We start from the raw sequence: 27414 nt of genomic DNA on the forward strand, positions 1-27414 counted from the left end.
AAATTTTAATACCTTTTCGCCCACACGAGTGACATACAATTTAATCTGAAGTGCGTGATCCCAGTCTGAAAACCTGTTGAGACCATGTGTTGCAAAAGGTACCTTGTATCGTAATTGACCGGAAGGAGAAGCCGGTCTTGGTAGGTCTTGTGCTAGGGGGTTCTCTTCCAAACCACACTGGGCTCAGGCAAGAGAGGATGGGTGAACTGTGCTGGTGATTATCCCAGTGCAAACTAAGCAGCTAAATGTTTCATTTCCTTTTCTTACCTTTGTTTTTCTTCTTTGATTTGTGCTGCAGAGAAGACTGCTGAAATGTCTGAAATCAAAGATAGGGAAGAATGTTATGTGATATGCAGGGTGCCATCGGAGTCCCAACAAGCTGCAGAAAACACTCAAAAGCTGAACGGTGACTCTGAACCCCGGTCAGCAAAAGTACCTTCTTTTTCCAAAGACTCAAAACAAATTCATATATAACATGCCGCCAAACTTTCTACTTTCTCATGAAGCAGGAGAGAATAATATTATCTTGGTCTTTATTTTGTAGGCAGAGAAATAGGGACACAAAGCAGGGCTGAAACTGAGGGCTCATATATGCAGAGCACTACCTTTCTTAGGGGTTTATAGTGCTTTCTCAGGCAATATCTCATTTGATTCTCACAAAATCTTATGAAGTTGTCAAGCAAATATGACTATCACTTGTTCCTTTGAATTTCATTATATACCATAAGCCACCATGAGCTACTGATCTCCTAGGCCCTCCCCCTCAGTTGCTAAATATTTCAGCACTTGAATCAATATTTTCTTCTCACACCTACTTCTGTCTCTATTATGGGGAACTAACCTTCATGTAGGTGATGTCAGTATGTTGGCTCTCTCAGTCCCTCATCTCTAACGTTCTTTACTTCTCCACTCTTCAGCTACCCACCCCCATGACCCTATATTTGTTACTCTTAAGCATACTCCAACAACTGCCTCCATTCTCCGTTTTACATAGTATAATACCTCCAACCCAGCAATTTTTAGAAAATCTTCATTGAGGCATCCAATTTATTGAGTTTGCCACCTTTTGTGCCTTTATTTCTATTCTTCCACTTGCTTTCCATGGGACATCGTTATGACCATTTCCTTGAGCTATATACTTCCTGCATCATACTCGCCTAGCTAACAACCATCTCAGTTAAACCCACCTATCAGTCTATTCCACGCTAAGGACCAGAACAGCGTACTGTCTTAATAGAAAAACCCACAACTGTATGACTGGTCTAGCTTTCAATTAATGACTATAAATCACTGGTTCCAGTCAGACAGTCTACTAAACTAGATCGTTCACTGGTCTAAATAAGGTTAATTATGTTCATATGATTAGCTAGCTAACAGGGTAGAGAGATAGCATGTGCAATTTTAATTCACAGATAATCCTTCAAAACGAATTTTAGGTAACAGATTCTTCTTCGTATCTGTAAGGGGCAATTGGATTTTGTCTACATAAAATTTGCTGGTCTTGGTTTTATAAAGTAAATTCGTATTCTGTGACATACTTCCTTATTTAGTATCTTTGCTTGTAAAATAACATTCTACTTACATAATAATTTGCATGATTTATATATGGTTTACATAATTCTTAGGAATATAATATTATGGGTGGATATTAGTCCTAAAGATAAGGGTCAGATAATTTGCTGACATTCAGTGTAATGCAGAAATAATCACCCAATTGTCAAAGTAATATAAATACATATATATGCGGGATGTGTGTGTGTATAAAACTTTGCAGGATCCATGGCTACAGAAATTCACAATCAATTTTAGAGAGAGAGCATAAAAGATAAAACCCATCATGCTATGTTAATTTTCTTGAGTGCACTTTGCTTCAAAATAATAACTCAGGCTAGTGTGCTTAAGTATAGTTAATTTACATTTAGTTATTTTCCCTAAATTGTTTGGCTGTAAAATTACTGATTGGGTTTTTTCCTTTTGTGTTTCCACAAGTAATCATTATAATTTTACAGCTCATTATTTTTAAAAATGACAAAGATGGGGGTGGTTTGTTTTTAGGAAGCTACATGGATAACAGACAGCTCAAAAGAATCGAGTTATATAATGTACTTCCTATGCTTTTTCACATTATTTCTTAGAACCTTAAGGTCTACTTTAAAATCTACACAAAAACATATTTTACGCTCTCCACGTTTTCTTTTTTAACAAGATTATCTTTTCTTTCCCTATAAAAATATATTCTCATACTCATCATGAGTGCAGAGTATAATCAGTATACATATTGTTGGAACCTAAGAACTCCTAGGCACACAATACAGATTTATCCATCATTCCTTTTTAAAATATTGTAACTATTACAATGAAGTTCTCTTAAGAGAGACGTCATTATTTTTCCAAGTGATGTGACATTTTCTAAAATGAAAATGTTAATTATATGCTTTTGAAAGTAATGGAAAAAACAATGAAAACTACCTTTAAGGAAATAGGTCTCTGTGTAGAAAAGAGTAATATAGCAGGCCTGAGCCTGCTATTTTAGAAAGGCCTGCTTGCAAGGTTAGCCCTCAGCTGACATATGGGAACTTGGCTGGCAAACAGTTCCCTGTACTGACATGAAGCTTCCCTAAGCGATAAGATGATTTTGCCCACCTGGGGACTCAACACTTGCTTTCATTTCAGGAAAGGAAAAGTAGTTGCTAGGCAGAGGATGCCTATGTAACCAACCCATTAAAATCCTTGGGTACTTGAGTCTTCAATGGGCTCCCCTGGGCAGAGACACTACCCCCATGTGACTGTATTTTTGCTGCTGGGGAAGTGTGCACTCTGCATGATCTGTCATGAGAAGGAGAGAGCACAGGAAACCTGCACGTGGATTTCTCCAGATTTCATGTGTAGCATTTTTTCCTTACTGATGATCTGGCTGTATACCCTTGCTGCATCATTATAATAAAATCTTAGCTGTGGTACAACTATATGTTGAGGCTTCTGAGTCCTAGTGAATCACTGGACATGTGGGTGATTTGGGGACCCCTGAAACAGATTCAAAGATTCCTTAAAAACTTGTATCAGAAATTGCTCATTATTCATACATATAAATAAATCCTGACAGTGAAGGTTTCCTCATGTTATCAGCAAGTATGATTAAACACCTTGAGGTGCAGATTTACAATCTTGTGTAGTCTTTTCTAGTAGAACTGATGGAATTATTCATTCCGAGTGATAGATATTTAATTGTTATCATTTTTCCCAGTTTCTAGTGATATCATAAAATATTTAATAAGAGCAAGACATTAAGAACAGATACATGACTATAAGGGATAACATAGCAGATCATATAAGGTATTATGACCAAGTTCAAAAAGAAAGAGGCCTGGAATCTTTGCTTTACTGATGATGAATGTTTTTCTCATGAGACAGAAAATTTGTAATATATTTTATTTCTGTATTTTTCTTCTTAGTTTCAGATCACCCTTCTTCCAGGTTCATGCTCAAGTAAGTATGTCTTTTAGAAGTTCTTTCATAGCAGTCTGTGAGTAGCAAACACTGCTAGATTTTTATGTTTGAAAATATAAAAACCCTTTACTCTTAAATAAAATAATACCTTAGCTGGGCATAGAATTCTGAGTTGAAAATAATTTTCCCTCTGCATTCTGAATATATCACTTTATTTTCTTTTAGCGTCTATCATTGCCCTTAAGACATCTGTAGCTAGGGACTTCCCTGGTGGCGCAGTGGTTAAGAATCTGCCTGCCAATGCGGGGGACACGGGTTCACACCCTGGTCTGGGAAGATCTCATGTGCCGTCGAGCAACTAAGCCCATTCGCCACAGCTACTGAGCCTGCACTCCAGAGCCCGTGAGCCACAGCTACTGTGCCTGCGTGCCACAACTAATGAAGCCCGCATGCGTAGAGCCCATGCTCTGCAACAAGAGAAACCACTGCAATGAGAAGCCCGTGCACCGCGATGAAGAGTAGCCCACAGTCGCCACAACTAGAGAAAGCCCATGCGCAGCAACAAAGACCTAACACAGCCAAATATAAATAAATAAATAAAAAATCTGTAGCTACTCTGTCATTAGTTATAATTTGTCTTTAGTCTCACTGTAGCTTTTAAAATATTTTCCTCTTTATCCCTGATATTCTGCAATTGCTCTATGATGTGTCTAGGTTATAAATGATTTTAATTAATCTCATTTCACATTCATTGTGTTGTACTTGAAGGTGTTATTTCTTCAATTCTGAAAATTCTCAGGCATTGTCTCTTCAAAGGGCCTTCTTTACTAGTCTCTCTCTTTTTGTCTCTAGACTTATGTTGGTACCTCTCAATTTATCATCTATGTGTCTTTCATATTTCTGCAATGCTTTTTAGGTGAATTCAGTCTGCTGTTTTCCAATTTCCTAATTCTCTCTCTGATTTTAAACAGTCTAAAGTATATCTTACCTATAGAGTGTTTATTTCACTGACTATATCTTACACATCCAGGATGTCTAGTTGGTATTAGTGCTTCTGAATATTCAGTGTCCTTAATCATCTTGTTATTATTTCAAATTTTATTTTAAGGGGTTCTCTGGATTTCCCATAATTTCCATTTACTAAGGAAAGAATCACCTTATAAGAGTCAGCGCTCTGGTCAATTGCTCTATCTTTATTCAACCTCCTTATACTCGTGGGTGAGGAAGCTCTGCTTGCCTTCCCAGTTGGTTTCACCCAGTGAGTCAGTCTTCAGTTTCCTGACATAGCTGTGGTCCATTTGTTCTCTGATCCCCATTAGAGTAGACTCCCAGTCATTTCTAGCTCTTTCTGGACTCAGAGCCTACCAGGTATATGGCTTTACTTCCCATTTATTGTTGTGTGCAATTTTGTTCTTTCTTCTAGTCCTTGGAGACTAGATCTTGTTTTTGACCATGACTGTATCTTTTTGTGTTTGGGGTAGTGTGTGTGTGTGTGTGTGTGTGTGTGTGACAGAGAGACAGAGACAGAGAGAGAGAGAAAAATCAAAGTATAAGCTCATAAGGCGTACTGACCACCAAAAATAGACTCCTTTTGTAAACATTTGTGAAGGTCCATTCTCTTAAAAAACGTATTTTAATCTTTTTTCCTGAATCATCATTCGATAAAATCTTTCTAACACCATCACTAGCACTTTCTGTTTATTGTAGGGAGCAGCTGGGTGAAAGTTCTTTGAACTTTCTCTCTAAGAATGTTTACAAACCCTGAGCCTTAGCTACTTATGAATTTATATAGTCAATCGGGATTTCTTGACTGAGCTGCAGGCTGCCTAACTCAACAGATTTAATGTGTACAAAACTGAGCTCATGATATCCACCACCCATCAACCGAATCTGCTCCTCTCCTGGTCTTCTATACCTTAGTAAATGGCAATTCCACTTCTCCCCACAGTGGCTCACACCCAGAATACCAGAGTCAATCTTGACTCCTTCCCTTCTCTTACAGCCCATAGTCAATCCACCAGAAAGCTGTATCAGCTCTGTATTCAAAATATGTTCACAATATGACTTTTTCTTACCATCTCTACTACTACTATCACCTTGGTCTAAGCCACCATCATCCCTCACCTGCATCACTAAAATATCTCCTCACTGTTCTCCCTCCCTCTGCTCTCGTATCTTCTATTTTTAACATAAGAGTCAGAGTGATCCTGTTAAAATATGATTTGATCATGAAAACTCTCCAATGGCTTCTCATCTCACTCTGAATAAATGCCCAAATCCTTCCACTGACCCTGAAGGCCCTGTATGACCTGGCCCCTGTTACCTCTGCTTCCTGCGCCTACCCTTACTAACTTTGCTCCAGCCACACTTGCTCTTCCTAGATTATGCTGAGTGGAGTCCCATCTCAGGGCCTAGACCCTTGCTGTTCCCTCTGTCTGAAATGTTTGCTCAGATACTGAAAGCAGCTCTTTTGCCCCTTTCCTGTTTGCCCATTTCTGTTCCCCTCTAAACTTAAAAGAACTCAATTATAGGAATGAGATCACTAAGCAGTTGAAACTAACTCCTGACCTATGCTCTCCTGAGTGCACACCAAGCCTTGTCTAACTTGTTCATTCTTTTCCTAGATAAAAAGAAGAAAGAATGAAGAATGAAGCAGTTAAAAAATGACTAGCTCTCTACCCCCAAAAGCTCCCTTAGCACTCCTGCAGGCAGATCATGCAGGCAAGATAACATGTGAAGAAAGAGTCAGCCAGTCTGCACCCGATGGAGAATGATGCAGGACGCAACCTCCTGCCTTGACGATCCACTGAGATTCTTCACCCCCATTTTTCCCTTTAAAAACTGTCATTGCTGACCAGAATCTTCAGAGTTGGTTTCTGGACACGTGTCCACCTTCTCCCCAGATTGCCAGCTTTTCTGATTAAAGCACCTTTCCTTTCTACCGACACTTGCCTCTCGAATTATTGGCTTATGAGCAGCAAGCAGCCGAACCTGGGTTTGGTAGCAATACTCTTGTGGCTTACTCCCTTACCTCCTTCAGATCATGAGTCAAATGCTTCCTTTTTAGTAAATTCTTCCCAGGCTTCCCTATCTAAAATTGTTACCCTTATCGTCCTCAACACTTCCTGTTTTCCCTCCCTGCTTTATTTCTCTCCTTAGAACTTAACATTACCAAAAGTACTTATATTTCTTGTTTATTACTCAGCCTTCCCTCCAAATATAAACTATATGAAAGAAGAGGAATTCTGACTGTTTCATGCACTGTTTTATCCTTTGACTAGAACAGGGATTTTAGTACTTCCTCTGTGTAAGACAGAGGAAGTACTAAATAAATACTGGTTGAGTGCATAAAAGTTGAACAAACCACCAGCAAAGAACACAGGATGTAGTCTTAATTAACTGATTGTTTTAACCTGAAGTCCTGGGGGGGGGGCAATAAACAAGCCAGGTGTCTTTTCTCCAGTAATCCATGTACAGCATATTACTGATGTTCTGTTCTTTAGTAGACTGCTCCTTTTGGTAGATAAGAAAAAATTCCTTTTCATCCAATCTCCTTTAACATTACTTGTAATGAGATTGTCTTACTGCACTTAACAGTTTAAAGTTGAATTCAAGATGTGGCGGGCAAAAGCGCATTAAATGTGTCAAAAGATATTTATGCATATAATTATATGATGAATTATGAATGGATGTGTTGAAATCACAATTCAATCCATAAAAATAGAATGTGCTAAAATAAAAGGCCATTATGAAAGCATTGTTGATCCTCTTCTTAACCATGGCGATGCATGCAACAGTATTCTGTTTGGCTATAAAAGATTCCTTTTTCAGACAGTTGCCTGAAAAGAGCATTTGTCTTTCATTTTGTCCACAGATGTTCTGTTCAAACTCTATTCCCCCCTCTTCTGGATGAGGAAGTGAGGGGGAGGGTAATTTGGGTCATTCTTATCCTGAAACTTTCAGAAGCACTTATTTTAATTGTGGAAGAAAATGACAGTTTCTGTGTTACATTTTGAAAGCTCAGCTACTATTAAATTCTTCTCAAGTTGCAAATTGCCACACTTACAGAAAAATTTGCAATCAAAATACTCTCTTGTTGCAATATAGCAACTTCCTCTTACTGTAATTTTCTGCAAAGTTCCAAGATTTCTTCAGTGACTAGTCAAACCAATAGCTTATTTCTTATACGTAAGAAAAGGTGCTTAGCAATTTGAAACTCTTGGGACAAATGACAACTATTTCCACATATTTAATCTTTTTAATAAACAAATAAACAAGAGCCTTTGAGATTTAAATACTTCACAAAGAAACGTATTTTCCCTTACTTTCTCATTATTGTGTGTCAGCAGAAAAAGTCTAAATATGAGCAAGTGGGGTAAGATGGTAATGGGAGTAAATAGTATATCAAGAAATCTTCCATTTACATGAAATAACAGCATAGAACTGAACAAGTTTACTGTTGATGGTGGTCTTGCCATTCTAGTGCACGAAAGAGAAACTCTGCGTGGAATGGGGTGGGGATGAGGCACTGCATACACGCTGGGTCTTTGAGGGCAGTGGGTGAGCTTGCTCTGGATTCTGTCAATAAAGTTAACCTGACTTTATATTGACTGAAAATGGCTCTACACACACTCAAAAATAAGCATGCTTTTAAAAATAACAAGCATGCTAATAAATTATGAGTCAAACAAGAACAAAAAGGCAGTAGTTGGGGGGAATTTAGAGAAGGTCAAACTCAGGTTGGGCAGGGTCAGTGTTTCATCAAAAGAATATCATGCATATCAGATTCTGAAGGAGGGAGGTAAGTGAATCTTATACAAGATTCCATAAGACAATTCCCCTTTCCTATTGGACAGTAAGTGGTAAGGTGGGAAGAAGAGCGATTATAGTGGTGAATGGTTAGGAAGGGTTACAAAAGTCACCACCCTTGGGAAACAGGAACTGTCATTCTTGGATCGTAATAATTATCATGTACTGAGGGCTTATGTGTGAGGCACAGTATTAGGGACTTTATATCAGTTATGAATCTTAATCCTTACCATAAATTTGTTCCGTGGTGATCATTAATGCCATTTCAAAGAGGAGAAAACTGAGAGTAAACAACTTGCTCAGGAGCTCACAGGTAGTGGCAGAGTCAAAGTTCAAACCCAGGTCTAACAATCCCAAAACCCGTTCTAACCACTCTGTGCAATATTGCCTCTCAAGCAAATATTCTGTAGTCATGGTAACCATGTGAGAGAAAAGAAAAACTGCTTCTGACATGAAGACATCCATTTATGAGAACCTCCCATGTGATATAAGTACATTGCTATGTGGAAAGATTCTATAAAATAAAAAGATATTAGGATGCCACTTTTATATTAATGGAGATAAGCAAGCCAGTAACATCTTATCAATCTCTAATTTTCATGCTTTTGTTGATTTTAATTAGCAAGTTATACTGCTCTGTGGATTTAAAAAAAAGATTTGCAGGTTTTTTTTCACAACCATTAATCATATCTTCATGAGAGGAAGGCTCATGTTAACATTTTAATTTTGCAAATGAGATAGAAACTAAGGTTCAGAAAGGTAATAAGGCTCAGCCAAGTTAGACAAGGATGGGACTGCAATCATATTTTATTCCAAACCTATTAACAGTGTTAATTGAACTCAGCACAACCATAAAACCCTATGTCAATACTGATGAGGAAACCAGTGATCCAAATAAGGCAAGCCTGCCTCTCCACTAATTCTTCACACAGGAGCTGATTCATTGTGTTATGCAATTTTCACTTGACACACTGCTGATTATTATGCAATGCCTTAAAATTACTTGGTTCACTTTCTCAACGTGTGGTTTTAAACTACTGCATTAGTTTCCACAAAGGCAGAAACCATCTGCTTAGCTCACCACTCTCTGCTCAACTCCTAACACTGGAACTGACATATAATTTTCTATTGAAAGCATGAATCGAACAGTTAACTGACCACCTATGTGTGCGGATGGTGAGGCTATGAGTTATGGCGTCTCATATGCAATTTGTCAGCACATCCTGTCCACTTTCCCTTCAAAACATATCCAGAGTCCACGCCCTTCTCACCTCTTCCACTTTAGCACCCAGGGCTAAGCCCCTATCATCTCTCACCTGAATTGGCCAGATCCTAACTTGTCTTCCTGCTTCCACACTACCCCCAGCCACCTCCAGCCTATTCTCAACACACCAGCTGGAGTGATACACTTTGAATGTTTATGTTTCAGCAAGAACGGAATGCACAGTACCAGGAGAACAGTACTGTGGTAGTGATCTGGAGACCTGACGTCTAGTTCTCCATATTCCAGTGATATGACTATGGACATGTCACTGAAACTAATCTTGACCTCAATTTCCTCATCTGCAAGACCAGAGACTTGGACCAGATGCTCTTAGAATATCTCACAGTGCACTAACTGTACATGATCCTGACTTAAAGGGAAAAATGGCTAGTTACCAATGTACACCCAATTACTGATGTTTTAGGAATTATGTATACCTGCAATCAGTGTCAATCTTAACACAATGCTAGATTATTCACTGAAAGGCGCTTAGTTTATGCTTAAGCTCCACCATGTATGGAAAGTACTTATCACCAGCCATATTAGATACAGCTATTTTGGGGTGCTTGATTAATGTGTACAAAATGAGACAGAGGCAGAAAGTTCAAATAGCTGAAAAGCAGAACTAGGACAGCGCCTGCTCCTGACACTTCTGTTTGACAAACTGTCGACATCTAGGTGTCAGAGAAATCAGGGTAGGCTTGCCCATCTTTTATGACAAAGAAACGTTTATGACCGGAAAAAATTGAGAGAACCAGATTTGCCTCCTGACGGCTACTAAATGACAAGGAAATAAATTATATGTAAAAGAAAAAAGAGAAAAAATAATACAAAAGAATCACCTCTAATGAAGTATGTACAAAACCTAAGAATCTCAAATAAAGTCAATGTATATGGCATGATAATTTTGTCAGCAGTTTTATGACAATCAAAATTACTGGAAAATTTTCTGGCTACTGACTTTATGGCTTCATTTTTAAGAATCTGAAACTAAAGAGTTTTGGGTCACCTTCATTTCTAGGTTTGTTGCTCTGACAGATTGTACATATTTTCTCATCACGGAATTCTTGCCACGTCACTGTAATTCGTTCCAAGAATGCCAGTTTTTCTCTAAATACCTTTATGGCTAAGAGTATGTTTATCAGGCTCTTACTCTGAGACCTTTGCTCTTATAGAATAGATAAGCTCTCCCAGACAACCACTTCAAATGTTTCTACATCGGCTAGTTTAGCTGCAGTTTTCTTGATCCAGAGATTGCCTTTCCTTAACAGAAACTCTCTCAAAGATAACATTGGATAAAAATCAAAGTTAAGTTTAGGAAGTTTCAAAAGTCACTATATGCAACTCATTTTATAGTAAAATAACTGAGAGATAAATCATACTCTTCCTTCTCTTCCATACTGAACCATCTAGTATGACATGATTTTAAGACTAAAAAAGCAAAATTGATTTTATCTAACAGAAGAGAAAAAAGAACTTGATGGGGAGATTTTTAAAAAAAATTTGTGTTTGCAACAGGAATCAAATCATCATGATGCTGTCAATTTAGATGGCATTTTCCATAGTCCTCTTTGCAGTGCCATGCTCATTTTGTAAATGAGAAAACTGAGTAAGAGAAAGCAAGCAATTTATGCAAGCTCAGATATGAAAAATTAGATTTCTGCAGGGCCTGACGTTTGCTGCCACTTCTCCAGAACTCGTCGCCTCAAATGCACCTAGATTAGGGTTTGGCTTGTTCTCAGCCCACTGGTGAGGACATTTTGGTAGTATGGTTGGAGGAAGGATGCTAAGAATATTTGTGCACTACCATAGTGCCAGACACTGTATCAGATACTTTATATACATCATAATCACAGGGAGCCAAAGCTCTTACCCAATTATACAAATATATATGGGGGGCACAAGGGAAAAATACAACCTCCTCAAAAATATTTTACTAGCAAACAAAGAAGTGAATTTCATATGGCTGTTTCTTGTATCAGCCATCTGATAAAAATTGAGGACATGACGCTAAAATGCAACTAAGTGAAGGAGATTCAACAACTGGCTAAGATAAGATGGTCTAGGTACATAGCTTTCTGGTACTCTTCCTTAAACAGAGTATGCAAAGAAATTCTTTAAAGAATCACCTTACGTGTTTTAGCAAGTAGAAACCTCTTTAGGTAAATTAGACATTTAATCCTAACTATTCCTTATACTAGTCAATCTTTTGATTTAAGATAGATAAAAGACAATTTGAAGTTATATTTTCCTATATGCTCTGGGGAATTAAGTAAGTAGGCTGTGGGGATGATACCTCCATAGACGTAGGCTGTACCTTGAGTCCACTCCAAATTTATGATCATTTAGAATTTTTCACTTTACAACTGATCCTCATACAGACTGTCACTAGAATTTTCAAAGCAGGTTTTACCTGGTAGGTACCTATAGTGCCAACAGAAAAGGAAACCTCAGTGTGGTGGTTATCTACTATGTCAACTTAGCAAAGCTGTAACTATTTATTTCAGAATTCCTCTCCCTGTCTGGTGCTAGTTAGGGCTGGCCAATGTAAATTTGTGTGAATTTCGGAGAATACAGGCGACGCAGCAGCCTTTCTGCCCTGAAGGTCAGCGTAGGGTGCCGGTCAGTGCAGCAGCGTACACATACTGCCACTTTCCTGCTGGCTCACCTTGCTGGGATAGGTCAGTAGCCAGGCGTGCAATTCCTTCAGCTCCTCTAAGTCCTGGACCAGGAGCCTATAAATCTCCATGGCAAAGGGCACCAGCTTCGTTTTGAAGCTGGAGGCAGGCTTCCAGTCTGCTCATGGATTCTAGTTTGTCTTGCTCTCCCTGGCTTCACATCTAGATTTTCTTCATGACCACTGGCTCTGCTGAGGTTCTTCACCAGCTCCTCAACTGAGTAAGATCTAGTCCTTTATTCCATGCCACTTAGCACTTCTGCTTCCCTGACTGAACCCTAGCCGATACATTCATTAATGCCCAAAGAGGACAGATGTTCTAGTCCTAGAAGCCCTTCTGATTTGCTCATCGGGAAGCAAATCCCCATCCATGTAAATGAATCCATTTCCTTTCTGTATGGCCTTAAGAATAGTTACTATGTGTCCAGCACAGTGGAACAAACTTTATATAGAGTGTATGATTTACTTCTGAAATACCTGAGTGAGTTAAGTATTATTATCCTCTTTATACTGATGAGAAAATGAGGTTCAGAAATGTGTCTGAGTTCAAACAGTTCATGTTCTATTAACTACAGCATTATTCTTGGCCATCTGAATCTTAGAAAAGACAATTCTTTTCTTTAATGTTGGGCCCTTTTACTTGGAGGTGGTTAGATACAACAGCCATTGTCTCTTGAGGCCACTCTGAATTTATGATAATAAAAGAAAACACAAGAAGGTAAATTATTCTCCTATTTTGAGTTTCAGGAAAGTTTGCATCTAGTTAATCTAAAATTATGTGCATATAAAGAACAGGGATTGAAACACATCTATTTCTCAACATTGCAGATTGTTTTGGGTTCAAGTCTATTAGGATACTGCTTTGGCCTAACCTGATACTTGTAGAGATGCTAAGAAACAGATTTAGCAGTATTATTTAGAGCTGAGACTCTAGGTTGAGCTCATGCACTTGGCCTGCTGCCAGTTGCTGTCTGAGCCAAAAGCCAAAGAAGAATCCCTTGAAGGCTACAAACAATTTAACGTTGTTCTTGGAAGTTATCTTCAAGAAACTAGAATGTAACAGTAGTCAATAATTGTGCCTTAAACTTCATTCTCACATGAGATCTGGGCCAAGAGACTCAGACATGTAGTGTATTAAGAGGAATCTTTGGATGAGATTTGGGTATATACAGCAAATTATTAGGCCTACAGTTTTGTAGAATTGGATGGTGCTGAAACCATCCAGGAAGTAATGTATTTTAGGAGTTGAATGAAGAAGATAATTTGATATAGGTTATGGCCCTTCAATCAGAAGAGGTTTTAAACAGTTCTAGGGGTAAAATAATTTTACCTGGAGTTTCATTAAACCTGAGATGCTTGATGAAATGAGTTATGGTGGTGAGGTAATATGGGTAGAAGTGATTATGGGAGCAAAAAAGTTCTACTGCCAACAAAACCTGAGGAAATTTTCTGAGGTTATACAACTGGGAGAGACAGGCCTACAACATGAAAGAGAATGGAGTTTCTTTAACCTCTCTGATCAAGGGCCTCTCATCAGAATTTAGGTTTTATTTTATTGTTTTTAGAAGGCAACAAGGAATTTGTAATAAGATTTGAATTTAATAAATTCCAAATTCAATTATTCTGTGTCCTGTTTTGCATGATGCCTCACTAATTAAGCCGGATTTTGTGTTTTCCTTCCTGGCAGCCATTATCTAACCAGGAACTAGCAGAATGAGGCCCCCATTGGCTCAAACATGAAACTGAAAAGGACTGGCTTTACATAATCTGTTTTATACAGTGTAAGCAGAAACCTCTCTCAAGAGGAAGGGCGTATTAGTGAACCTTTTTGTTTGTTTGTTTGTATAATGCTTAATTTGTTAAACTTAAAAAAATTTATGAAACAAATTTTTCAAACATTTAAACAATATTTTCACAATTAATAAAATTTATGAATTTTAATCAGTCTCCTAGGAATTCCACTAAGTCACAAGCCCTATACATCAAATATTTTACATGCTGCCAACACTTTAAAGGCACCACAGAACGTAATAATAAAAGTCAAATGGATTACTCTCGCATGTAAGCAATATAAAAGTGCAATATGTTTGGTCCTTTTTTCAGTATTTCTGTACTTCTTTTTTGGAAGTCCTTCAATGATTAACTAATTTCCTTTAATAGTTATAGGACTATTCAGATCATCTACTCCATCTTGGGAGAGTTATGTAGCTAGTGGGTTTTGAGGAATTGGTCCATTTCATCTAAACTGTTAAAGTTAAGTGCAGAGAGTTGTTCATAGTATTTCCTTATTCTTTAAATGTCTATGAGGTTTGTAGTGATAACCCCTCTTTCATTCCTTATACTGGTAACTTTAGTCTTCTCTTTTTCCCGTTGTCAGTCTTGCTAGACATTTATCAATTTCTTTTTTGATTTTGCAAAAAAATTTACAGCTTTTGATTTTCTCTACTATGTTTTCTGTTTTCAAATTTCATTTCTTCTCTCTATTGTCTTCCTTATGCTTATTTCTTGTTTTTCTTTTTCTAATTTCTTGAGGTGACAACTTTCTCCTTTTCTTTTCTTGATTTTTTTGGCCATGCCACATAGCTTGCGGGATCTTAGTTCCCTGACCAGGGATTGAACCCGGGCCCTGGCAGTGAAAACGCCGAGTCCTAACCACTGGACCAACAGGGAAGTCCCTCTCCTTTCCTGAGATAAGTATTTAGTGCTATAAATTTTCCCCTATGCATATGTTGTGTTTTCATCTTCATTCAGGTCAATTTTCCTTGAGATTTCCTCTTTTACCTATGGATTATTTTAAAATGCGTTCTTTAATTTCCAAGAGGTTGGAGACTTACTTGTTAACTGTTACTGATCTCCAGTTTGATTCCATTATGGTTAGATAACATACTTTGTATGATTTCAGTTCTTTTAAAATTAAGGTTTATCTTATGACCTAAGATATGGTCTATCCTGATGACTGTCCCACGCACACTTGAAAGGAATATGTATTCTGATGTTTTGGGGAGTCAGATACTGTTGGTGGGTAGTCGTTCAGCACTCTATACCCTTGCTGAGTTTTTCTTTAGTGGTTCTATGAATTACTGAGAGGGGTGTTCAAGACTTCAACTATAATTATAGATTTGTCAATTTCTCTTTTCAGTTCTGTTGGACTTTGCTTCTAGCATTTTGAATCTCTTAATGCATATACATTTAAGATGCATATAAGATTTAAGATGCATAAAAAATTTAACATTTTTATGCCTTCTTAGTGAATAGATGCTTTTCACACCTGTTGCGGTGGAGGAGGAGCATGATTTTTCTTAATGGTTTTCACTAAAATAACTATTAGTATAAATGGGTCAGGAAACACAAGTGAATTTTCCTCCTAGGCTTCTTCATGGACTTGCATTCTATAAAACTGTTTCATATTTATGGACAAGAAAAGCCAAGATTTCATTCCTTCTACTTTTTAAAACCACATAACCGTATTTAAGGCAGTGGGTCTCAACAAGTTTTGATTGTGACCCTCTTAGGCCAGTAGGCCCTGTGGTCCATTTGTCCCTACTTTCCAATGGAAAATTAACTAGGTGATACCAATAGAATATGACTGTAAGTACTGTAGGGTATGGATAAGTCACAGTATCATTTTTAGAATATCTGGGTAATGTGAATTACAACATGCTAGAAGGTAAAGCAAGCAACCTAAAGCAAACTAAGGTCAATAGTCTAATGATAGTTTATAATTAAAAAAAGCAACTGAAAACTATAGGTAACTTAAAAAAATCCTGATGATGTACCAATATAGCATTCCTCCTGAAAACTGTGGGAACCAGAACCATCTACACTTGGGCTTGTGCAATAAGAGCACCACTGTACTGTTGGTTGCATGGATACTAGGCATCTTGGAAAAATAGTGAATTAGAATATTGAGTAAACTCTACTAATGCATGATTTTATGATTATTCAATTTATAACCTTTTAAAATCATTTAGTAGGTTACTAATAAGCAATATCTAGTCACAAGTGAAAATTAAAGTCTGTGAAATTACGTGTTATTTGCCCATAAGAATCAAAGGAAGGACTGTCATTTCTGCATAAAGCCTCAGTCACCAGGAGCCGTTTGCTAAGGACAGCCCAATAGTTTGAGAATCACCACTCTAGTGAAGTGCTCCAGTGGGAAACACGTGTCACAGTCCAGGCTGTTCCCATGTAGGCTTTGCCAGTGCTACTACGAATTTGGCATTAACACTCTAGAAATTGTGAAGTCATCCACAGGAACCAGAGAATACATATGATATAAATACAGTAATATTTAGAATGGATATCTGCATGCACCCCAGTGAGGAGAACATCATGTCACACTGTACCATGGCTGTCATCTAGGTGAGTAAAGTCAAAGCGTGGAGAAAGTGGTTATTATAAACAATTGTTAGCTCAGAGATGGTTATCTAGCCACTGAAACTAACTGCCCTCTTATTTTAGCTACATTGATCCTGAAACAATGCAGCTAAGACAGGCCTATATTAGACAAACCAATCTTTATAACTGTAGATAAATTTAATTATAAATGTTTATAGGCTGCCAATATAGCATATTTTTCATCTTTGTGATAATAATAGCTCTGGCTTCTCTAATAGATGGTAAAATCCTTATGAGTAGACATGACTTTACATGACTTTATTCATCTAAAAATGTGAGTTTTGGAGTCAGACTGCTTGTACTCATATTTCAAGTCTGCTACTTTCTGGCTGTATGACCATGAGCAAGGTAAACTCTGTGTTTCAGTTCTTCAAAATAGATATAATAATAGTAGCAACCTCAGAAGGTCAATTTGAAGGTTCAATGAGATAACGTATGTAAGTTCTTAGCATAGGAACTTAGTAAGCAATAGGTAAATGTTAGCTATTATTAGTAGTAGCAGTGGTAATATTATTATTATTTATATATATTCCACAGCATTTATTGGGCCTTAAAGATAGTTGGCACTACTAGAATTGCTGTTGAGTTTCTGCTAAATTATGTTATTTTTTTGAGGGGCAATTTGAAACACTTGGGATAAATGATAAATACTTCTATATATTTAATTTTTTAAATAAACAAACAAAAGACTTTGAGATTTAAATATTTCACAAAGAAAAGTATTTTCCCTTTCTCATTATTGTGTGTAGGCAGAGAAAAAGTCTAAACATGAGTAAGTGGGGTAAGATGGTAATGGGAGTAAATATTAAATCAAGAAATCTTCCATTTACATGAAATAACAGCATAGAATTGAACAAGTTTACTGCTGATGGTAGTCTTGCCCATCTGGTGTATGAGAGAGAAACTCTGCCAATGTTCAAATCCCAGCTCCACCACTTAACTACTTATTGTTAGTGCCTCAGCTTCCTAATCTGTAAAATGGGGATAATACCAGCACCTTTCCTTATAGGTTTTTTTACGAGGATTAAGTGAGTTAAAATTTGCAAATTACTTACAATACTGTCTGTTTCATAATGTTTATTTACTTGTTAAATTTTTAAAAATAAGATGTCTTTTAACAGCTCTCCACCTCCTTCCTCCAGAAGCTCCACCAAAAATCCTTTCACAATTTGATGGAAATGGCTAAGAGTACTTATCAGAAGTGAAATAGTAACTGAGTGTTTGCAGTTATATCCTAAATAACTAAGACAAGCCAATGTTGGAATGTTATGAAACAAATCATCCAGATTTTTTAACACCTACTCAAAATCTGTTTTACATAAGCCACCTAAAATCACATTATTCAGTTTATGAAAGTGTACCTGCATGTTGCCTAGATCCATTACCAAATTTTACTTTTCTGGCTTCTCAGCATGTAGATTTAAAATAAATTATTATTTTGTCTATGGATTTAGTTCAGCAGCTTTAATGTGAGAGCAAGGTGTCATATGTATATCATATTAAGCAAAAAAAAAAGTCCTGATTCTAATCATCTCTTATCTAAAGGTTTTCATCACTACATTTGGATTTCTCACACACATACACACACACACACACACACACACACACACACACACACACCAGACACTGCTGTCTGCCTTTGCTTCATGTGCTCTCAGGTCAGACGAGGGTTTTGGCAGCTAACAACTCCATTTTCAGACAGAGAATCAGTGAGTAGGTAAAATAAAGTTATACTCTTTTGAAAAATACCGTCACCTGCTTGGCTGATAGGCATACTGCGACCTCCATAACGAGAGGGCAGTGATAGGAAGAGAGCAAGAACTAGCTGGAGTGGAGGTGATGAGGCCAGGCTGAGGGGGAGCTAATTCTGTTGCCCTGGTGGCACCTGTGGAGCAGAGAAGTCTTGTAAATCACACTGATTAAAGGTACAAACTGGGACCTGCTTTGAGAGGGAGCCCGACACGGTGAGTGTAAATTACTAGGTGATTCCAATACTCTCTTAAATGGGTGGGTGGTCAGAGTTAGGCTCCACATGGTCTGTCGTCTGTATCAGTAAACCAGCCAAACCCTCGTTGGAGGAGGCGCCAGTAAGGGCAGAGTTCCCATCTTTGGAGTGAAATGGAAACCTAATCGATAAAACAAAGTAGAATTTAGTCATGTGGACTAGACAAACATGATAGAAGACATTCAGAGCCCTATGCCTCTCCCCAGGCACATGGGACACTGAGCCTATGGTAATAGGTTCCTGGTGGTTCCCACTCTGAACACACCCCAACTGAAGGTCAGCTTGTACTGGGCAGGGCTGGTCATGGAGGTGGCTCTTGTTTTTGCAGGCTGAGGACATCAGCTGAGAGATACTGAGAAAGGCATTGAAGTTCCTGTCACATTCACTCACTCATTCATTCATTTATTCATTACATTTTTATTGAGCACTTGTAAGGTACTAGACTTAGACTAGGTACTAAAATATAGTGCTGAACAAAATGGAGAAACTATCCTTTCCTGTCATGGACACGGACATGCCCTCCCTACCATATATAGTGAAGAAAGATACTAAGCAGATAATCACACAAATAAATACGTAATTATGAATCATAAGAAAGTTTTCAAAGAAAATACACAGGGTGCTAAGAGACTATAATAGGAGAAACTGATTTAGTTTAGGGTGTAGTGGTCAGGGAAAGTCTCTCTGCAAATTCAGGTTTAGATAGGAGTCAGCCAGGGGGAAAGATGGGGTAGAAGCATTCTCAGTAGAGGGAGGGACATGTCAAAAAGGAAAGAGGTGGCAAAGACTGGTGATAATTAGGGTAGTTAGAGCATAGTGAATGATTTCTTTTCAAATAAGTTTAAGAAAAATACATAAATTGGAATAACAAATATATGGAATTAATAAAAAATAAAATTATGTATTTTACAATACCATAAACTTCTAAATCTTCTTTATTATTATATAAACATTTCTGCTATAATTGCTAAGAGGAATGAGTCATGCTGAAGTCAAACTGTATTTGCCTGGCTTTGTGTATTATTAGGCTGCTTTTCAGAATAGACTAACGGGGATTATAATCTAGGAGCTTAAAAAGGAACACCCTGCACACACACACACACACACACACACACACCTTTAGTAAATTGTTTAAGGGTATTTAATGCTGATATGATCCTGCTATTCAATTCAACTAAATTTTCTCCAAATTTCAACACAGACCACATGGAGCTAGTATTATAGCAGAGATAGCAGCCTTACGAAACTCATTATTCCATCTTTATAATCCTCTTCCACTTAAGTCCTATTTCATTAAAAATAGTTGTGCTATCCAAAAGAATAATTGGTAAGAATGAAGATTAATGGTTCATCATGAAGGTGACTGGATTACATATTGATACCGATCTTGTGTTTTTAAAAAAATTAACATAAGTAAACATCTTTTTATTTTAAATAAGTACATATATACAGATTAAAAAATAAAACAAAAATTCCTGTGAAATATAAAAAGCAATCATTTAAATATATTTTATTTTGCCTCCCAGGTCCAGGCATTTTTAACTATAGTACCCTGTAGTCTCAGTAATATATCATGCTGAATAACTACTTGTGTTTTATAACAGCAGTAGCTCTGTATGTTTTTCTGAACTTAATAAAAAAATAGTAATATAGAGCAAAAGAGAAACCTGGGTAGAAATCAATCCACCTACGAGAAATGTTATTAAAATCAACATATGAGCGCACACGTTTCTTCAAGTGAACTTTTTCAAAATTCACTCATTTAGTTATTAAAGCACGAATTCATTTGTGTATGCAATGCCTACCATGCACGGAGGACCAGGGCAGAGTGTGGAAAGATCCCTGCAGTAGGCGGTTTGCGTTCTAGTTCTTACTCTTACACTTTTTTGCAACACAGCTTTGGGTAGATCACTTTTTTGAGTTTTGTCATTTGCAAACACAGTTGTTTTGAGGTTTAAAAGACGTAACAAATGTGGAAACTCCCTTGATAACTGTAAAAGTACTAAATAAATGCAAGTAAAGTCCTCTAAGGAACTTAAGAGTCTAATAAAAAACTCACCAATGAATGTTCTTTCTTTTTGAACACTGGTTATAGACATTGAACATACACTTTGGGGCTAACAATTATTTAGCTTCTTTTAAACCAGAGAATAGTTAGAAAATGTCCAGCTTTTCACTTTGAAATTAGTGGGTTAGTGTTACATGGGAGGACCTCCTCCATGATTAACAATATTCCTTACCCTGTGCTGTCTCTCTGTTAAAAATTAGTTGGGATAAATATCATGTATCTGGGAAATCCCTGTTACAGACTCAGGATATAGAATAAAAATAGGAGGCAAAAGTAGGCTCTGCTTTCTTTCTTGGAATAAACTTCTAGAAGTGAACTTACTAGACCAGGTTCTTTGCACACTTAACTAAATAATGCCTTTCAGAAAGGTGGTAACAATTTATAGACAATACTAGACAATACTCACAATATTCCTGATTAGCAGTTTTACCTTTTACTATCTTCCATAATTTAATTACTCAAAATCCACAAGACTCAGCTATTTTCCTTCCTCACACAGTATATTCCTGTCTGGACGTGCACGACAGGATGGCACAGGCTGAGTGTTTAAATGAGCCTTCAGTGGCTTATCGCTCCTCTTACGACAAATCCAAACAGTTTAATAGTTTACACGCTCTGGGTGAAGTGGCCTCTTCTTTCCTCTCTAGCTTCGTCTCTCACTACCAACTTCTCTCTTGAATAGGCCAGCTGTCTCTTATGTTTAGATCTTTGTTCAGGCTATTACTTTTGACTAGAACACCAGCTTCTCAGTGTGAAGATAGCATTTCTGACTAGTGATAGCAAAAGTGGCCCCCCGCCATACAGCTATGAGTATTGATTTCAGAATGACTGCAAATGTCTATGGAAAAAATAATAACCTGATTTGCCACTTATTCAAAGTAGCAGGTTTTGATATGGGCATTATTCTCTTGGAGACGAAGAGGCTGGTGGTATGGTAACTGGGGACAGGAGAGGATAGAGAACGAGCACCCAAGAGTGCTAACTGCACTCCTATGTCAACCCAAATATGAAAACATATTTCTTCATTTTCATTTTATGAGAGACCTAGCGAATAAGTAGTTAGATGATTTAAAAGATATACTCAGGAAAGCAACTCAACTATGAGTTGTTAAAATCTTTCACATCTTGTATATCTAGATGGTCTGTCTTCCACAGCAGTGACAGATTAAATCTTTTGATGCTGTGTACACTAAGCACAACTGTTCAACTCACTTAAAAGCCTGTAGTCCATGTTTTTCAAGGGCTTCTAATGAGAAGCACAACAAACTCCCTTTTAACCAAAATGTCATAAAATGGGTTGACTTTGTGATTTGAATGTTTTGGCTAACAAGATTCTCAGCCTCCACAACGCCATTGTCCTAGTTTCTCATCATCCACCTGGCCTTAATGGCCTTGCCTTTGGCCTCACATCTCTTGATTGATGCTCTGCACCAGAGAGATCCTATAGGCCAATCTCATCATGCAAGTCCCGAGGTCAAAATTCTTCAGTAGCTCTTTATTACTACAGGAAAGAGCCTAAGTACTTTATCATAAAATTCCTGATCTAAGCCCCACCTGCTTCTCTAGGGTCCCATCTACTGCCCCTTCTCACATGCTTTCCTTCAACTTTTAATGAACCAGTAATTTTGAGCCACATGAAGTCCGTGGAACATGCCATATTCGCACACATTTGTAGCACACTTTCATACGCCTTCCCACAAAAATACTGCTTTTCACTCTTCACCCAAATGCTCCCCATTCTGAAGTCTCTTCTCACTTCCCAAGAAGGCAAAGGCCGTTCTCCTACACTTCTTGCTCCCACCCATTACAAACTGTATTGGGACTCTCGGTGTGTCTTTCTTTCCATATTACGGTGTGCTATGTCTTCTCATTTTTACCTCGAGAACCATGCTCCAAGTCTAGTGCATAGTAGATGTTCATTTTTAAATGAAATCATAAATATATTAAAAATCTTATCTTTAATGTTGAACTTTACAGCTATTCATTTACTGTGTATTAGCACGCTAATGATTAATCAGCTAATTATTAGTCTCCATAAATTCTGTGCATATTAAGTTATTTCATTAAAAATATAACCTGCTACAACACATGAACTCATTGAACATATGAACTGAAGAGCAAAGCAATAAGCCATCATTTCTTTTCAACGTTTTTTTCAGGGCATAACATCTAAATTTAGGATCTTTTGTGAAAATCTGACAAGAGGATAAAAATAAATAATCTGGAATTTACCAAAAAGAGTCTGTCAATGAAAGTATTATCATAGAGTCTTTGAAATTTTACTTACATGGTATAGTGTGGCCTCCGGCACAGGTGTGCCCATGATATCTTGTCTCAGTGCATCCATTTGCAAACTAGGTAGCAATGAATAATGAGTCGGGCTACTACTCTTATCACCCTTCTTTTTAGACTTCTTCCCTGTGTCTTTTTTGCTGTTTCTCTGAAACATGTATTCTTCTTGAGCAATTTTTTCATTGCTCATATATCGGAGTAGAGAGTTTTCTATATAAAAGAAGATAAATAGACCAATGTAAATACGCAAATATTCCAAAGTTCCTATTCTTCCTTAATTGTACTATGAGATTTTGTTTCAGAAATGTAACTTGACTTCATTTATGAAATACCTTTGTAGTGAAAATATAGAGGATCTTAATTATTTGGGATCATAGGGAAACAGGAAATAGATAGCCTATAGCTTATTTCTCCAAGTTTTAGGTCTGAACAAACTATATCAGAATCACCTGCGGAAGTTGAATCAGACGTTCTGGGTGTGTGGCTCATAAAATGTTTAACAAGCTCCCCCAGGGAGATTCTGCAAAAATTTGATGACAAACACTGACGTATGGCAGGCTAGGGAGCATCCTTGGAGAAGTTAAAACCCACACTATGGACCAACAGTGAGGAAACTTAGTTCATAAAACCTATGCTTAAATTGATAGCCAGAACTATCAATTGTAACTATTAGTACAATGCTTCATAAGGCCTTTTTCCCCCAAGATGTCACTATCATATCAACTCCCAAAAGAGGGACTCAGAGAAGGCATAGAAGTGTTTCCCTTTTTATATTTTTCTTGGTTAATTCTATAAAACAAATGAGGTTAGAAACTGAAGTTTGGAAGACGGAATGAATACATAGATGTAAAGGAATCTGTCAATGATCCTATATTTACCAACACTTTCAGAAATTCTCGCTCCATGAAACAAGTGTTAAGAAGTCTAATGAAGCAGATAGTCATGCTTACTTATCCCTGTGTAGTCTGTGGACCTGTGTATTAATGAAATAAATTCTGCACACTGGCTAGAAATAACAGGCAAGTGGGTTAAACATGTTATAAAGGAAGCTTAGTGACTTTAGGTTCTATGAAAAGTTTTTTGCTTTGTTTTGAATAATTTTATTTTTCATCTATAACCTTAGGGATCTCATTTCAGAAAATGCAAGTAGCAGCATGACCCACTGGGCCCACCATATCCACACTTGGTCGAATCCCATTTAGTAGCAAAACTTCCAGTTGCTCTCTTTACTGCTCACCTCAACGGCAGGATAAGTGAACATAAAAACTTACTTTTGGTAGATACTTCAAGTGTAGCCCACCCCCAAGTAAGAAGATAACCCTGAACAGCAAACAGAAGAGAAAAAAAAGCAAAGCAGTTTTTTTTCCATTTCTATATGGTTTTCATTAGAGTCACTGGCCCAGTTTCTATTAGTTTTTACCCATGTGCTTCAAAGCTCAATTTAACGTTGTATTAATACAAAAGTAGTGAGGTTGGCATTGCGGACCAATGGGGACTGATCACAACTCTTTCTATTTGTTGAACTTAATTCTTTTATGCAGTTTCACACTTCTGACCTTGTTTTCCAAGTACTAACTTTCAAATAACACTCAGATATTAATTTTTTACATTGTACTTATCTACCCTGAATCCCTTAGGAGGCATTCAGAGAAGATATCTACTTAATAACAGATCAAGATAGTTAAAGGTTAGTCTGAGTTGGTTTGGGTGTATCATAAAGTCAATGAGAGAATGAATAGTTTTCCACTGAAGCCACAACATCCTATTTAAAAAACATTTAAATTTGCTTTTTGTTTCAACAACCCAGCCTACACTGAAATTCTAGAACACTTACCTCTTCTACTATCTCTCTTCATCTTATTTGGATCTTCATAGTCCCCCACCCAATTATATTCCACTGGCATAGATATAGGTCGTAGCTTGCCTAAACACAGAGAACAAAATTCACATCACATTGTTTTTCTTCCCCACGTCCGCTCAAACTTAAACGGACTTTTAGCTACAGTCTGCAAAACACACTCACTCATATGCAACATTATGGTTGGCATTTGTGAAGGTGAAAAATATGTGTGTTTTGAGCCAGAAGGTGAAACTGCCTGTGGCAATTGGCCAGGTGATAATGCAAACTTAAGGCGCTTTTTATAAATAATAAAGAACAGCCTAGGTTTGCTCTCTTAGGAGCCCCAGGCTTTAAGAATGTGGCCCTTTACAAAGAGGATCATCATTTTAGTGACTTCATTTTCAATAACTGGATCTGTCTTATTCCCCAATGCCCAAGTGTCTTTATCTTGATAGCCAATCTCCAGGATAGTAGCTCCTTGGGTTTAACCTGCCTGCCAGAACATTAACCCATCATTTCATGTTGGAACACCACAATACTAACTTCCCATCTTCACTGCCTCCTAACTCCTATCTGCTTTCTGGATACCACTATTCTTCAGCAATACGGCTATACTCTCTTTTATGGCCTAAAGCTGGGTCTGCCCCAAGCATCTCTTGCTATTGTGAACTCTAGTTTCTAGTTCCAAGTAATCACTGTTTTGGCCCGTCCCATTTCCCTCTGGGTCTGTGTTCTTACTAAAAAGCATCTTTATTTTACTTTAGCAAGCAGAACTCATGGCACAGACTTTAAGGATAGCTTTTCGGTGAGGCTGCAGTATATTATTTCTGATCAACTTGAAATTCTGGAAGCACAAAACAGCCAAAAGAAAATCATACTGAAGTTTAAAAAGGATACCCAGCACAAAGTCTGGCATATAAATTTACTAACCAACATTACAGTTGGCCTTTGTGAAGGTTCATAAATTCTGAATGAATGAAAATTAAAGGCTCATGTGGGACTGGGTCATAATAATAATGATGATTATGATGATCATGATAATAGTACTAACATGTATATATCATTTACCATATGCCACATATTGTCTAAGGGTTTTATAAGTATTAAATTGTTTAATTATCAAAATTATGAGAAATACACTATTACCCTCATTCTACCAGATGAAGAGCCTGGGACAGGTTATGTAATTTACCCAAGGACACACAGTAGGTAAGTGTGTAGTACCAGGGTTCAAACCCAGGCACTCAAACACTACTTCTGTAGTAATTTTTGGTGACTTCAATATTCACCCTCCAATATTTTGGCCTCTCAGTTTCTTGAGGTTCTCTCCTCCACCCATTCTTGTGGTCATATGCTTAATCTTGTCACCTGCAAAGGCTCTAATTCTTCCCAGTACCCCAATTTCCTACCACCTTCTGTATTTTTAGCACATCCCCTACAGCACTCCAACAATTCTTCCTCCTTTAATCTACCAATCTTCCCACCTTTCAACACTTCCTGGTCACTGTATGTCCTCTTCACTTCGCTCCTTGCCCAGATACATTTCACAATCAAATTGCTATGAACACTCCATGGAGTTAAAAAATCCATCAAGATACTTCGTTCTCATTATGTTCTTAAGGAAAATGTGCCAATCTTATGGCATTTTATTATGTATGCTGATACAGCTTACTTAGTATATTTTCCTAAGCTCTTTGAAAGTCTGAGGATGAACTAGACATGATAAAATTATTATTATTATTGTTATTATTATTTTTTTTGTAGTACGCGGGCCTCTCACTGTTGTGGCCTCTCCCGTTGCGGAGCACAGGCTCCGGACGTGCAGGCTCAGTGGCCATGGCTCACGGGCCTAGCCACTCCGCGGCATGTGGGATCTTCCCGGACCGGGGCACGAACCCGTGTCCCCTGCATCGGCAGGCAGACTCTCAACCACTGTGCCACCAGGGAAGCCCTAGACATGAAAAAATTATTAATGAGCCCCCCAACGAAGTATTTATTTAATGGCTTCCTTTCAAGGTGTGCAAACAACTTTATAAATGATCATCTCAGTTTCCAAACGTTCATGGGGTAGATTTCTGCAATTTTACAGAGGGAATTTGGGTAAGCTGATGCACGTCAATATATTCTGCCCATCCAGGGTGGCATAAAGGTTTTAGGAAAGGTCTCATTTTGTCATGTCTATTCAACTGCTTTCCAAAATCAGTCCTCCAGCTTTTCAATGTTATGAGTGCTATATTTTCAAAGTTCTTACAACTCATTTCTTTAGAATCTGGTTTTAAGGATAAACTCCATTTCAGCATGGGCACTGAAACTGAAATAGTTAACAGCTCTAACACTGTTTCTACATGTCACTAAGAAAATCTCTTGAAAAGTGAAAAATCCAACAAATAAGCGTTGTTTTAACTTTCTCTCGCTAAGAAAGAAAATAGTCTGATAGTTTTTGAAGAATTGATTGGTTGTTTGGAGTCAAATAAATGTGCACAAAAACAAGAAGAAACTTCTCACATAGAATACAAAATATATAATTGTATTCGTTGTATTTTACATCATATTCTCTGAGATTTTCATGGAACTAAGCCATGAAAGAATGTAATTAAGCCTTTGCTATGTCTGG

At 37.5% G+C, this 27414-nt stretch overlaps 1 protein-coding gene across 4 annotated transcripts in view; it reads right to left on the reverse strand.

Moving 5' to 3' along the window:
• The window catches only part of CNKSR2 (connector enhancer of kinase suppressor of Ras 2), a 255645-nt gene that overhangs the window by 60407 nt on the left and 167824 nt on the right, over positions 1-27414 (reverse strand). For 2 of the 4 annotated variants that reach the window (XM_024739454.1, XM_024739452.1), the window contains 3 exons: positions 24795-24884; positions 22956-23170; positions 268-316 (listed from right to left, as the gene is read on the reverse strand). In XM_024739454.1, the coding sequence (XP_024595222.1) occupies positions 268-316; positions 22956-23170; positions 24795-24884 (354 nt within the window). The remainder of the gene's footprint in view (positions 1-267; positions 317-22955; positions 23171-24794; positions 24885-27414) is intronic. The other 2 variants (XM_024739455.1, XM_024739453.1) reach the window with 1 other exon arrangement.

Source organism: Neophocaena asiaeorientalis, unplaced genomic scaffold (assembly GCF_003031525.2).
Source record: "Neophocaena asiaeorientalis asiaeorientalis breed wild unplaced genomic scaffold, Neophocaena_asiaeorientalis_V1.1 scaffold194, whole genome shotgun sequence".
Classification (NCBI taxonomy): domain Eukaryota; kingdom Metazoa; phylum Chordata; class Mammalia; order Artiodactyla; family Phocoenidae; genus Neophocaena; species Neophocaena asiaeorientalis.